Below are 15,812 nucleotides of genomic sequence, written 5' to 3' on the forward strand. Positions count from 1 at the left end.
TACCAAACAATTTAGTAGCCGAAAGTAGGTATACAGTGACTAAAAGAAATTTTGTCGCCGAAACTTGACATTTGGCGACCAAAAGTTTGGTCGGGAAAGATTAAAATTAATTTTTTTATTTTCATTCGGCTACCAAACAATTTAGTAGCCGAAAGTAGGTATACCGCGACTAAAAAAAATTTTGTCGCCGAAACTTGACATTTGGCGACCAAAAGTTTGGTCGGGAAAGATTAAAAATTAATTTTTTTATTTTCATTCGGCTACCAAATAATTTAGTAGCTAAAGGTACCTCTACGGCTACTAAATTTTTATTTAGTCGCCAATTGTCATATGTTTAGCTACCAAAAATTGTTTTAGTCGCCAATTGTAATATCTTTAGCTACTAAATTTTTTTTAGTAGCCAATAATCAACATTCCCCTACTAAAAAAAATTAGTAGCTAAAAAGTTGACTTTTGCCGACTAATATTATTTTTGGTAGCGAATTCCGTGACTTTTGGCGACTAAATTAGTTTTGGTAGCTAAAAGTGGTCGGCAAAAATGCTTTTTCTTGTAGTGACGGCTGCTTTCCTCATCTGCCCTTAGGGCCGGCTTCACTATCGTTCTAATTTTCACAATATTTTTAACAACATTTTCGTCTTCTCGCTTCCATTGTTCATATTAATAACTATGTTCCATATAATAAGCATCTTCTTGACCCACAAGTCAAGATATCCTTAATCAAACCAAGAAATTGGCTTAATACATTGACAATAGAACACATAGCTAAAACAATTTTAGTATTAGCTTGCAACTATGGGTTATACTAATAGACAGGAAAACACCATCTTAGGTTATCTGTTCCAAGACTATAGTTTGGCTTAAATTAGATTTATATATAGCTTATTATAAGAATATGATAATGACCTAATTCACAAAAACAACTCACTTGAACTACATTTCTTTGATTCCAAACAACTTGTCTTGACCTCTGTTGAACCAAAGTAATTTGTAGGTTTATGTACATGACTAATTGCTTGTACTTTGATTCTTTCTTGGGACAAGGCAAATACCTCCAAAATTCAAAGGTTGTTTATAGGGTTTTCTTTAAAATAAGCACATCATGTTGGGAAAGAAATGCATAACACTTATTCTAAGCCAAGTCCCACATGCATATAATAAATATATACATCTTACTTTATGTATGGTTAGATTCCCTGTTTAGTCACAAGTGTGTGAATCTGTTGAGTCATTGGTTTTACAGTTGGGAAAAATTATATATATGAGAAATTTTTTGATTGGTTGTCTTTGGAGAGATAAGTGATGTACTTTGTCAATAACATAAGGATATATGACTATCTCAAAATAAAATGGTTATACAGTCACATAATATGCCAAATTTATTAAATCACTTTTTATACAGTAAGAATTTTCTGTTCTTAAATAATTTTGTCCTTCTGTTTTAAATCACTCATAACCATTAAATCATATCAAAATTTTAAGATGTGAAAATCTCAAGACATATCCAATGATTGTGAGTGATATGGGACAAGAGGATAAAATTATTTGAAAACAGAGAATCCTCATGCCTTTTTATGTATATTGATATCAAGTACATCAGTCTAAATTTTAAATTTATAAAAAATAATATAAAAGTACAATCCTTGTGTTTTGAACTAAGGCCAAGTTTGGGAAGACTAAATAAGTGCACTTTTTGTCTTTTTGGACTAAAAAATTGAGGTTGAAAATATGGATGTTTGGGTTAACTTTTTGACTTTTTATTGAAAAATGTGTAATAAAAAATTGTAAAAATTGATTTGTAGGAAAAAATTTGAATTGGGAGTTGTGCAGCCGTAATTGTTGACTTTTGGTGAATAGTGTTAACTTTTTAACTTTTTAAGTAACTTTTTGACTTTTTGGCTTTTTTGGGAGTACCCAAACTTAGCCTAAGTTATTTTGTTTCATAATGAAACTTAACCGTTAAATTAATATAGTAAGATTATTGCAGAGAAAAAAAAAATAGTAGAGGGTACTGATTCTTATAGAAGTGGCATGTTGGGAAAGTTTGTTCAATGGACAAGTGTCGAGGCCAAATCAATCCACGTGGCATAAAAAGCAATTAATGATCAAGTTTGGAGCATTAAAATAGAATAATTAGCAATTATTATAGTGACTTAATTGGTTTGTCATGTGCAAGTGTTTCCCAACTAATGTCATTGCATTACATGTTATATATGTATATATATATGAATGTGGTGTGGCGTTTATGTAGCCGCCTAAGTGTCTACTTTTTTATAGGCAAACCCAAACCCACAATTGGAGTTTTGTCTTATTAATTGACCAAGTCCCCCTCCAAACCCCTCTTATCTCACTTCAGGGGACTTCAATTGTGTTATTTTAATCTCAAAAGCTTAGTGGGAATTCATTGCAAATACCTTTTAAAAAAATAAAAAAATTGATCTAGACATTCTAGACTGTAATCTAGGTTTAGGCTTCAATGTTTATAGACTATATATTAATTATGGTTAGTTTATTTATAAGTCACTTCACATGCCTTAAAGCTAACTCCACCCAACCTTCCACTTTTTTATTTTTTATTTTTTTATTTTTTATTTTTTAAATTATAATAAAAGAAGAAGGTAATATTATTTGGAATATATGGACAAAAAAATGTTAGAAGTCTTAAAAATTTTACTAAAAATTTTATCAAATGTCTTATATGGATGTGAGACCCACATGGGATTTACATAGTGTAAGTCACATATTCATGTGAGACATTTGATTGAATTTTAATAATTTTTTTTAGATTTCTTATATTATTCATACATAGTGGAAGAGTCATACTCATATTGTTTGAATTATTTTAAAAATTAATTAATTAATTTAATTGATTGGAAATTATGACTTTCATATAAAAAATTATGAGCTCAAAACTTAAACGAGTAGATTAACAATAAAGTTTTATTCCTTATTATTCTTAGGCGTGATAACTACTTAATATATATACATGAGGCGGCAAAAACTATATATATTTAGAGATTAGCAGGGACAAAATACTAGACAATCTTAAAAAAAAATTGAGTTTGTTTGGTTAAATTGGAAGTATCTTTGTAATAAAAAAAAAAAAAAATCTTAAAAATAAATAGAAAAAGATTTTTAAAAAATACTTTGAACATATCCCTAAAAAGGGATTTCAACTTCAAAACTAAGTCACATTTTTGGGGCTATCTTTTATCCTTTTTGGATGCTTCCAAAGTAATGGTTACAAAAGAATACAAAGATGATTTAGAAAGTTAATGGAGATGTATTACGATAGGATCATGTCTGGAAATAATCTTATGTTAAAATTCAATATTATATTTCTTTCATTGGTCGATTTTTTCTTGATTAGCACAATTTGGTAGGCCATAATCACGATTTGGCGATCTTAAAATGATAATATCCACATCACTTCAATCAACTAAAAAAAAAAAAAGCATGATTAAGGTCCTTTTAAAAGCATTTTATATTAGATGGTGGAAACCATTACAACAAGAAAACCCATTATTTATAGACAGTAGTTGATGAATCAACAAACAAAAGGTTTAGAAAGTGTCATTTGACAACACCATAACCCTACTTAAAACTCTAAATTAAGGAGAGAGAGAGAGAGAGAGAGAGAGAGGGTTTTGTTGATGTGGGGGCCAGAAGCACAAATCTAGCACATGTGGACCCAACATGGGCAATGTGCAGTGGACCCTACCAATGTTTTTGGTTTTGAAGAGTTAGGAGAGACCAACTGGATGCACATTCACATGTGTTTTTCCCTACATCAATGGAGAAACCATGTGCTAACCTCTCCTCTCTCTTCCTAACAATTTTAATCTTTTTTTACCTTCTCCAAGTCTCTGCTGCAATCTAGTACCCACTCTTAAAAGCCCAGCATGTTCCCAATATATATAAATTGTCAAAGAATTTTGGTGGGATGTGGGTCCTGTTTCCTTTGAGGACTTCCATGGGAGCAAGAGAAGACCCCCCCACATTCTAACTATTTGAAAACAGTTTTTTCTGTTTTTGAGTGTTCTATTTTTAGATTTTTTTACTTTTAGTATATTTTTTTAATATTTTAAATTTTTTTGCATGTACTTAATTTAGATTTATTTAAAAAATTACATAATACAAAAAAAAAAATGTTGCATATTTTTATATTTTTTGTATTTATTGAATTTATTTTTATATTTTTTGTATCTAAATTAAGTGAATTTTTAAAAAATTGATTAAACTATTAAAAAGTCTTACTAATGACAAAAAAAATATGAAGAATAAAAACTTAAAATTGTATTTAAAAATTAAAAATTAAACAAAGTGATTTATTTATTTATTACGTACATGAAAATCTATAAATAAAAATTATTGTTTCGTTTGATACATATTAAACATCAGAGGTTGTAGTTTGAGGAAAAAAAAATCTTGCTTATGACAAGACTCGAATAGTTGTTTACGACAAATTTCTTTTGAATATTATGGTACCGTTTGGTAACATTTACGTTTTTAGTTTTCTTTTTATATTTATAAAAATTTAAAAAATTCAAATAAAAATTTGTTTGGTAAAATTTTTAATTTATAAATCAGTGGTCTCAGTTTATAAATTTGGCCAAAAAATAAAAACACAAAAAATGTGTTTCCATTTTGAGTTTTTAGTTTTTTTTTTTACCAACCAACACTAGCCACCACTCGCCATCATTTTCCACCACTGTTTTCCGCCACCACCACCCACCCCCACCACCACCTGCCACCACCACTCACCACCCACTTGCCACCACCACCTACCATCGGCCACCACCACTAGGGGTGTGCGCGGTATGGGTCGGTGCGGTTTGAGAGAAAAATGGAAACCGTATGGCGGGTGGCAGATTGATAAAAGTGTCACTAGAATTTGCCATTTCCCTTATCAAAAACCGGCGGTTCGGTTGGTAAATAATGGTGGATTTGCCTTGGCGGTTCGGGCGGATTGGCGGTTTATAAAAAATATAATTCAAATTACAAAACTTAAATCAAAGAGTAAAAAAAAGGCGAGAGATACCGTGATGTTAAGTATCTTGCGAAACTTTCTTCTGATGTAGCAAGTGTAGCAACAACATGATAATATCAACGACTATGCCATTAGTTCATTACAAGCATCTGTGGAAGCTACAATGATCAAATACAATACATAAAATTAATATTATTCAGGGTTTACAATATATTGAAAATGTTTACTGTTGAAAAGTATTTAGATTGAAAAGTGAGCTGATGCAAGTTTGCAACATGGCCAGAAAAAAAAAAAAGATTGAAAAGTGAATTGGAATCCAACTTTATTTTAGATTACTGACATCTTGAATTCCCTTCGAGCAATAATGTAATACTATATTCTAAGGTATAGAATAACAAGCAAACTTAAGTAAAAAAGAATTTTTAGAATATTATAAAACATGATTTAATAGCGGTGCGGGTCGATGCGGTTTGGAAGAAAAATAGAAACCGGCGGATTGATAAAAGTGTCATTAGAATTTGCCATTTTTTTTACAAAAAACCGACGGTTCGATTGGCAAATAATAACGAATTTGCCTTGGCGGTGCGGCTCGGTGCAGTTTTGGCGGTTTCGGCGGTATTATGCACACCTCTAACCACCACCTACCACCCACATGTCACCCACTCGCCACCACTACCCACCCCTCGCCACTACCACTACCACCACCACCACCACCACCACCACCACCACTCACCACCCACCACCCACCACCCATCTGCCATCCACTCACCACCCGCCACTACCATCCACCGCCCGCCACTACCACCCGCCACCTACTTGCCACCACCACTCACCACCCACTTGCCACCACCAGCCACCTACCCGCCACCACCACCTGCCACCCACCTGCCACCACTCACCACCACCACCACCACTACCCACTCACTACCACCTATCACCCGTCACCGTCACCCGCCCACCCGCTACCACCACCGCCTGCAACCGTCACCCACTCACCCACTCGCCACCACCCACCCACCTGCCGCCACTACCCACCACCCGCTACCACCACCACCACCACCACTCACTCGCTACCACCCACCACCCGCCACCCGCCACCATCACCCACCCACCCACCCACTACCACCACCACCATCACCCACTCACCCACCCACCCACCACCCACCACCGTCACCCCACCCACCCACCACCACTACTACCACCATCACCACCCACCCGCCACCACTTTCCACCAGCGTCTTCCACCGTCACTTGCCACCACTTGTCATTTTTCACTCTTTTTTATATTTTAAAATTTTTTTAAACATTTTGTCAATTACCAAACACGTTTGTAGTTTATATTTTTCTAAAAATAAACAAAAATCAGTTTATAAAATTTTTGTTAGTATAAACTGAAAACGTAAACGTTACTAAACACACCCTAATATATAAATAGATTGTTTACACAAAATTTTCAGACAATTTGATATGATATTTTATGATTTTTTTTTTAAATTTTAAAACTTACAATTTTAAAAATATAATCGTCGCATTGGAAATAAGTACATATTTACTTAACAAATACAATACTAGTTTCAACAACCCTATGTGAACAACCAAACTTTATGAATATGACTACTCACATTAATTTTGAGAAGGTCACTTCAATACATTTCCTTTTATGAGTCAGAACAAACAACTCTTCAGCTCCATAGTGGGTGATTGTGGCCCAACCCTAATTTCTAACCTTCCCAAGGGAGAGAAAGAAACAAAGGACAAAAATCATTGGATCCACATAATTAATAAAGCAAAAAAGGTAGGTGGGTTTTGGCAAAATATTTCTAAACTGATGGAGATCCTAATCAAAGTCCTAAATCTATAGCCATAATTTCAGGTCTCCTAATAGGCTAGTTGGGGACTCAAAATCTACAATAGATTGGTCCCACATATATGATGCATGAATTGGTGATCATAACTATCCCAATCTCTTTCTTTTACATCTTATCAAAATTGAGAATAATAATTTAGCACAATAGCATATAATATCTCACATATATATAATGAAGTTGAAATGATCAAAGTGAAGTGATCAACAAGGTTGACTTCTGAGTTAACCATGCTATGATATATCTACCATGCTTAAGGATGTACAATGGCCAGTGATCTTGAATTAATAATGTTAGAGGCTCAGAAAAAATAATTAAAATATATAATGTGCATCAAATTTATTTTTAATATGAATTACATCACACTAAATTTAAATTATTATTTTGACCAATTTAAACTTCTTCTTTTTTTCTAATTTCATAGCTTTTTCCAACTTAAATTCCTACCCTATAATATCCATCATTTTCCCAAATAACCAGTTTATGGAAATAATTATGTTTAATTATCAAAGAATCTAACGGTCGAAAAGAATATGAGCTTTCTTCCAGAGATGATGAAATCATGCAGGAGCAAATTTTCTTGTATGGGAAAATTTGACTTGGATGAGAGGACACTTGAATATAGAACACACATAAGAAAAGGGAGACAAGGTGGGTCATGTTTAGAGTTGTGGTGAAGACTTTGGAAGAGCTCTTGAATGATACATTTTTAGACATTCGTATTCTGGATAAAACACACACGTATTTATGTATTTGAAAAAAAATAAAATAAAAGAAGTTAATCAGCTTCCAAATATTTATTTGAAAAGTGATTAAATTCCGAAGTTTATGATACAGATTTAAATTCAGTGACATGTAAGGTATTCCTAAAAAATGTTTGGTTTAACAATCTTATTTTCTAATTATGTTTTGACCAAATATTAAATATAATAATCATATTACGTGATAATATTACTAATTAATAACTACATGATTGAGTTAGAAAGATGAGAGTCGCCTGTATAATATACTATACGTATGTGTGTATTTAATTGAGAATGACTTTTCTCTTGTTTATGTTAGGATAGAGAAGAACAATTTGATGCTTAGATGTGTACTAGGTAATAAATTAATCGTTTAAATTTTATCTATCCATTGATCGATGAAATATTAGATTAGATATTTTGTTTAAACCTATTAGATTTATAAGTAAAAAAAATCTAAACCGTTGATCTGTAAAAAAAAAATACTGACATGGCACATATTCGGAATTTGGGTTGGACATCCAATTCGATTGTTCAAATTGGCTAGAAAACTGATATGGCACATATTTATAGCTGAGGCCAAATATCAAGAGAAATTCAATAATTTATGTTGAATGATATTATATTATCATTATATTTAATTCACTATTCACATTTAAAGTTTCTTTTTTAAGATTCATGTATATATATATAATACAAAAAGGGGCCTATCTCTCTCGCTTTGTAGTTAGTAAGATTCGGAGAGATCTGTGCCTAGGAAAGAAAACAATATAAAATGAGGGGTTTCAACGTCAATCACGCAAACATCCTAAAACAATAATTCATCATCAGCACGTAATGGTGGGGTTTGGAGGTGGGGGTCCAATCTAATCTAAGTTGTAACACACACCCACACACACCTGAGACTGAGAGAGAGAGAGAGAGAGAGAGAGAGAGAGGCTGCCTCAAAACATTCATATCAATATCATACAAAGTTACTTACAGCTTCCCATTTGACTTTATTCACCAAACTGCCATTTTTATTACAACAAAAAAGATAATATATATATATTGAGGTTTGTAGTGTGAAACACGCCTGTCTGGTCCTAGATTTGCACCGCAGCTACGATGTTGACACGTGGGCCCATGACTGATGATGATTAAGTTGCTGTAGTGCTCTTGATCTAAAGCTCGTATCTAGGGTTTAGATACTGTTGTTTCGCAGATAATCATTTCTAGATCCCATTCTTTTTTATCTTTTTTATTTTTTTTCAAGTGTTTGCATGGATGGATGTTGTTGACTATTTAGAGAGAGAGAGAGAGAGAGAGAGAGAGAGAGATTGGTGGGTGATGCTGCCTGAGATTAAGCCAAGTCAGGGTTAAGAGGGAAATTTAAGGTCAGATATGAGACATGCAAGGGCTTGCTTGAGAGAGAGGGAGAGAGTCAGGAAACATACATATGTATATTTATATATATATATAGAGAGAGAGAGAGAGAATGAATGAATGAATGCATGAATGAATGCAAGATGGTTGGGGGGCATTTTCTAGCGGTTGCTGTCCAGAAGAGAGTCAGGAAACAGAGATGGGCTTCACGGTAGCTCATTGGGGCTCGTTCCACCACATCTTAAGCTTTCAAAGTGAAAATACAGAAATGCCCTTCTATTTTATTTAAAAAATAGCATTAGAAAAGTAATATAGAAATCAGTGGGAAAAAATTTCTAGATTACATCAATGATGGTATCTAAGATATTGGCGTAATAGATGTGTTTTTTTTACCAAGTGGAATGTTGAGTTCAAGTTTAATCTATAATGATTTTTTTCTTTGAATTTCTATCGGAATCATTGTTAAAAGGAAGATATCAATGATCAAAAATTGTGTGATTTAAGAAATCACAAGATGGATTCCTCTTTTCCTTTCAATGCACCCAAAAAACAAAAAATAGTAAAATTTTTCATTTTTGTACTGATGTTTTGTCCAGCAATAAAGAATACGTCAATTAATAATTTGTGTGAAACAATGCTTTAAAAAATAAGAGATTATGTTTGGAATGTTGGGTTGAGACTATTTTAATCACAAAAAGATAAAATAAGTTAAAAAGTTAATAAAACAAAATATTATATCTAAACCATAGTTATTTTATTTTTTTCTCATAAAATTCAAAAAAATCAAAAAATCTATCTCAAACGAGACTTTTTAATCCTAAGCTAAAACAATCAAAAAGTTAAAAAACTAACCCACATCCCAAACGAAGGCAAAAAAGAATAATATGGCAAGTGGTCCAAAACATGCACATTTCACAATACTCTTTCGAAATGAAAAATAATATATAAGTAAACTTTCTAAATCTATTTTTTAGATTTAATAATATGTAAGTAATATGATTGATTAATAATTAGAGAAGTATAAGAAAGAATATTAATTTTAATATTTTAAATTGATCGCCACATTATTGAGTTTGAAAATTAAGTTTAATTTTGTCTTGAATAACAATGTTGTACATTGAACTTATTAGAAAGCACCTTTGACATTTAAAAAAAACTTAAGAAACATAATTAAGAAACATTACACTAATATATATAAACCAAACCTATAGTTGAACCCCAATCTTGGGGCATCGGATCCTTCTCTCATTTCTTCCTATTTTAGGTTAATAGGCACTCTAGGAATTGAAAGATTATTATTGTTGATGCATCAACTAAAAAATGTGAGCTGAAAGATTAACATCTTTGATTGTACAATCAGGATGATGGTTTGGTTCACCATTTAGAGGGTGTTTGGGGTTTTTTTTCATTTTTTTTTAGTGAATTTTTTATTAAAAAAATTAATAAATAAACTTACACTTTTGGCTTTTACTCGACTAAATATGAATCGAAATTTTTTTAAAAAATTAAAAAATTTCAATAAAAATGCAAAAACAGTTAGGTTTTTTTTTTTTTTTTTCCCCTTCTTCTTTAGTGAATTTTTTTTGTTTGAAGTTTTTTTTTTTTTTGAAAATTACTTTTTAATTTCATCTACACAAGAGAGACTGAGGAAAAAAAATGACATAATTTTAAAAATAACATCATTAAAGATAAACAAATTCAAAAAAAAAAAGTGTTTTTTAACTGTATGCCAAACACCCACATAATTATCTCATACATGTTTTTTCATATTGATAAAATTTTAAAATTTAGTAGGTGTTTGGCATGCACTAAAAAAGTGTACTTTTTTTGCATACAAATACTTATTTTGATCATATCAATCAACATCTATCAACATTTTCTCTCTATTTTTTTTACCTATTTTCTCTATCTTTCTATATATTTTTTTTTATAAAAAATTAAAAATATACTTATTTAAAACATTTCAAATCACCCATTATTTACCATTCCGCTAGATGTTTTCTTCTTTATGTGCTAAACAAGAAAAAGAGCAAGAAAACAGTGTTAGCTCAAAACTATGTACAAACTCAATCATTTGATAGTTCAACTACCCTAGGCTATAACCCTCACATGCATTACATTCCACACTCCTAATTTAATTATAAACTTATAAAAACATAAAATGAAATAAAAACCCAAAGAGTACATTGAAATGACATTCCTACCCCCCATAATAAAAAAAATAAAAAATAAAAACTAATGGCATATAATGTGCGCTTTGGCATAAATTTCAAAATCTTAACTGTGGGCCTTTATATTGATAGTACCTCGAATTGTATGTCCATTTGTCATGTAAGGACTGTTGAGTCCCGTAAGAGATTTTAAAGGGTATAGATTAACAGTTAAAAGATTGAAGTATTGTTCATATTTGATTATGACCAATGATAATAACTGTCCTATTTGTTAAGATGTATTTAATATTATATTAATTTATTTTAAATTTTATAATTTCTTATTTATAACTTGTTAGTATATATTCAATATTTTATTAATTTATTTTGACTTTAGCATTTTTTTAATCTATTAATTAAATTAAACTTATTTAATAACTAATTTTGAGACTCTCCCCTTCTTTATAATTACGTATTATATTTTAAATTTAGAATGATTTTGAATTCGATGGTGCTACATGCACTAACTAATATACATACTAGTGTACCAACTCGTGTTATGATATTATTATTAACTACATTTATTATACAAGTTATAAATACTTAAAATCATACAAATAATGCCACATCATCTGTTAGTATACTAGTGTGTACATTAATTGATACATATAATATTATTCTTTTGAATTAATAAGAAAATTAATAGAAATATATTGATCATATCTCATATTTATTTGGAATTATTAGGCATAAATTACATGGCGTAATGACGATAATACTCAAAATACATATTAGTTCAACAAAATAAACATGGCTTTAAAGTTAAAATGTCCATGACAAGGGTATATCTGTATTTTGACGGAAATTGAGAGAAAATGCAGAGGATGATTCCCAAAGACAAGTTCAATCCATTGGGTCCCCAAGACCCCTTGGGTCGTGTTCCCAATTACACTCACTTTCTTCTCCTTGGGATGTCCGCAACCATCTCTCACTCTATCTCTCCCCATTATTCTCTCTCTCTCAATCTCTCTATCTTTACATCTCTAAAAAACTTTATCACTCTTTTAAAAGCTATATAAATACCCCCACACATGCAACAACTCTCTTAACATACCCATCTCCATCTCTCTCTCTCTCTCTCTTTCTCTCTCTCTCTCTCTAACCAACCTAACCCATCAATCTCTCACTATCTTTCTCTGTCCATGGCAGAACTTGAATATCAAACTAAACCCAACAATAATGGACGCTTAAAGCTCTTTGGATTCAATGTTTCAGAGGACGAGGAAGTAGACTCCACCAAAACACCATCCGGGTCGGCGGATTCCGGCTGTTTCCCAGCGACCGACGGCCGGAAATACGAGTGCCAGTACTGCTGCCGAGAATTCGCGAACTCACAAGCATTGGGTGGACACCAAAACGCTCACAAGAAAGAGAGACAACAATTAAAGCGAGCCCAATTACAAGCTAGCCGAAACGCCGCCGTTTCCTACATCCGCAACCCCATGGTCTCCGCCTTTGCTCCGCCGCCCCACCTCCTCGCTCCGTCCGGCCAGGTGGTGGTTCCGGCAGCCGCGGCGGGGCAATCGCCGTCGTGGGTTTATGTTTCTCACGCTGCTCCGCCATTCCACGTGTCGCACGGATGTGTGTTCCCGAATTTGGGTTCCAGAGGTGGTGGTGCAGGGAATTTACAGTATGCCGGCGGTGCAGGGGAGTCAGCATTGTCGACGAGTGGGCCTCAACAGGGCCGGGTCCATGGTAGAGTTGATGGGCCTTCGTTGAGTAGGTTCACGAAAAGTGATGGTGGGCCCAGTTTCGATGACTCGTTTGGATTGGACTTGCATCTCAGCCTCGCTCCAGCCGCGCCTTGACTTCGGCTTGGCTTCTTGGGTGGGTACCACTGGCTTCTGACTCAAAGCTATATATGGCTTGGCTCTATTAGACTCAGCTGGGAAGTCGATGTTAATTAATTACCCCCAGTCGGGTCTTTGTAAAATTTCAGATTTATTTATTTAATTTTTTCGGGAAGTAATCTAATTAGAATATGCTTCATGATCTTTTTTTTTTTTTTATCTTCCCTCACACATGCTACATAATTTTTGTTTTTTTAATAATTAAAACCGTAACTAAGGGATGAAGAGTTGTGTGTGATACATCTTAAATTCTTAATTTCTCAAAAACAAAATATAAGAACTTGGGTCAAATGAAACCCTGATCAATTTATATGACAATGTTGTTTTCACTGTTTGCCATAATTTATATGATAATGCTGTTTATACAGTTTGGCCTCAGTAATATATATATATATATATTATTGAATTTTGTAAATAATTTACCTACAAGAATATATGCATGAGTAGCTAAGAGTGTGAAAAGACTAAAATGTGACACATTGGTAGCCTGGTAGGCCAATAGAGCTCACGATTAATAAATTAGTGAAATAGAAACTGATATCTTGTAGTGATTCTTAGCATAATAAAAAGTAAAAAAAATAGATTTTAAATTTGTTTGTGGAGTGTTACCATTGCACCTCGTTTACTCATCCTTGCTTCTTTCTCATTTCTCCGAAAAGGGTCAAAAAATTTGTTTTTTTTTTTTGTTTTCTTTTTTCTTTTTCTTTTTAAAATCTCTTTTTGGTAATCTGATTTGAAGTTCTTGAATTTGTGGATATATTATGATGGATAAGGTGTAAAATTAATAGTATTGTGTATGAAAATACATGCATCACATGGAAAACATGTGTCCAACGGTGAAAACTTAGATGTACCAATTATCTAAAGCTAAGATTGGTGCAGAATATGGTGAATCAAAATGTTTTTCCTGTTTTGGATATTCAAAATTAAATGAAATAAAAGTGACATTGATTTTTAAAACCAATCTATATTCCATTTGGCCCAAACCTGTTTGCATGTTCTCTATCTATCTGCCAATCTTCTTGGATTCATTTAAAGGCTTATTAACACTTGAGCAAGCAGCTAGGTTTTTGTGTTGAGCAAGAAATCAAGATTACTATAATCAAACAAGCCATCTCTCTTTTCTGTTGGGTATGTGTGTTTGGTTTGTGTTTGTAGAATAGTTTTTGAGATAAAAAATACAAAAACTTGTTTGGTTTGTCTTTTTTCAGAAATGGTTTTAGAAAATTGTTTTGGGGAGAGAGTTTTAAAAAAGTGATTGATTTGATGTGTATGAGAGAAAGAGTGATTTTGCAAAGTAGGTAACCAAACAAAATTTTGAGATTTTTTTTGAAAAAATTTGTTTGGTTTGATTACTTTTAAAAATTTGTTTGTAGAAAAATTTTTTCAAAAATTTTTCTGAAAAACAAACCAAACAAGATCTCTTTAAAATTAGAGGTTAGGTATAGTATTGATAAGACTATATGAGGCTCAAGCCAAAATGAAGATTATAACCTAAATCAGTATTTGGTTTACTGAAATGATTATAAGTAGGAGTAGAATAGCACTGTTTTTGTAAAATAGCTAGTTGGGAATTACCTATTTGTATTGCTATAATATTTGGTATTAATTTTATGAGTTTTTGTTTCAATACCAGAATCCAGATAGAGCAAATCGTGTGCTGATACCCACCCAAAAAATTTGTGTGCTGATTTAACTGTTGAAGTATAAGTACTAATGCATAGAACCAAAGGAAAACCTGAAAAAATCGCAAGACAATGTAACACAAACATTTGAAATCACTGCTTTGTATCATCATTTACATTGATATTTATGATCAATTTTTTTTTTTTTGAAAATAATTATTACAAAAATTTGAGTAATCCCAACGGGCCACTAAAGATTATTTGATCATTAATTTTAAGGTTTCAAAATTAGTTGAGGTGTGCACAAGTTAACTCAAAACCTAATTATCAAAAAAGGATTCTGCAGTATGCAAACTAATCCAGACACTTACGTATCAAAATAATAATAATAATTATTATTAAAAAATTTGTGGCAAAAACAAATCATTCTGTTGAAGCAAGACATGTGTGCAAGAGTTAAAAAAGTCTTCACAACTCGAACTAACCCCGGGATAGCATGTCTGATCGATGGTCACCCTCTATGATACTGACTAGCTTTTGATGTATTTGTGGAAACCAATCACATGCTGACCAATTCTCTCCACTTTGGTCTTTAGGTGTTTGTTTAGATGTCCATATATCATTCTAGTAGAGTTTGAGTCAAACAAAATTGTCCCCTTCATTGTCTTCTCCCATTAACAAAGCATAGAATTCTTAATGTTACAGAGAAGTGGCTCAACCATTTAATACATTCAGGCTGTGCTTAAGGTTTAGAATTTTTTTTAAAAATTCTTATCATTGAAAGTCCTAATTTTTCAAAGACTTAGGTAGAAAGGATTTTATTTTAATATATAGCCTCAAACTTCCAAAAATCTTAAACCGTTATTGTGCGCGCACACACAAACTAGAGAAAATACTACAACAAATAAGAGTTTTAGAAACCAAATGTTTTGATCTTTAAAAGTGAAAATTTTGTTGCAAAAGATATTTAAGGACCAATTTCTATCGTCATGAGGATAGTCGCTAAAATGTCGTCCCGAAAAGTTAGCGACAAAATTTTGAAAATGTCACTAATAAATAGACTTTTAGGGACAAAATAATTTGGCCCCAAAATAATTTATTTTTTGAGACAAAAAATTTGGTCCCAAAAGGATAATAATTTATCACTAATGTCTAATTTTTGTTGC

The 15,812-nt window shown here is 32.2% G+C and overlaps 1 protein-coding gene across 1 annotated transcript; it reads left to right on the forward strand.

Annotated features, from left to right (window-relative positions):
- The first annotated feature begins 12,126 nt into the window (after window positions 1-12,126).
- Window positions 12,127-13,165, forward strand: LOC114285692 (zinc finger protein GIS3). The gene has a single exon (XM_028228771.2). It carries the CDS (start codon window positions 12,314-12,316, stop codon window positions 12,977-12,979), a length of 666 nt encoding a protein of 221 aa, XP_028084572.1. The 5' UTR covers window positions 12,127-12,313; the 3' UTR covers window positions 12,980-13,165.
- Window positions 13,166-15,812: the final 2,647 nt, after the last annotated feature.

Source organism: Camellia sinensis, chromosome 5 (genome assembly GCF_055761805.1).
Source record: "Camellia sinensis isolate YWXY chromosome 5, ASM5576180v1, whole genome shotgun sequence".
Lineage (NCBI taxonomy): Eukaryota > Viridiplantae > Streptophyta > Magnoliopsida > Ericales > Theaceae > Camellia > Camellia sinensis.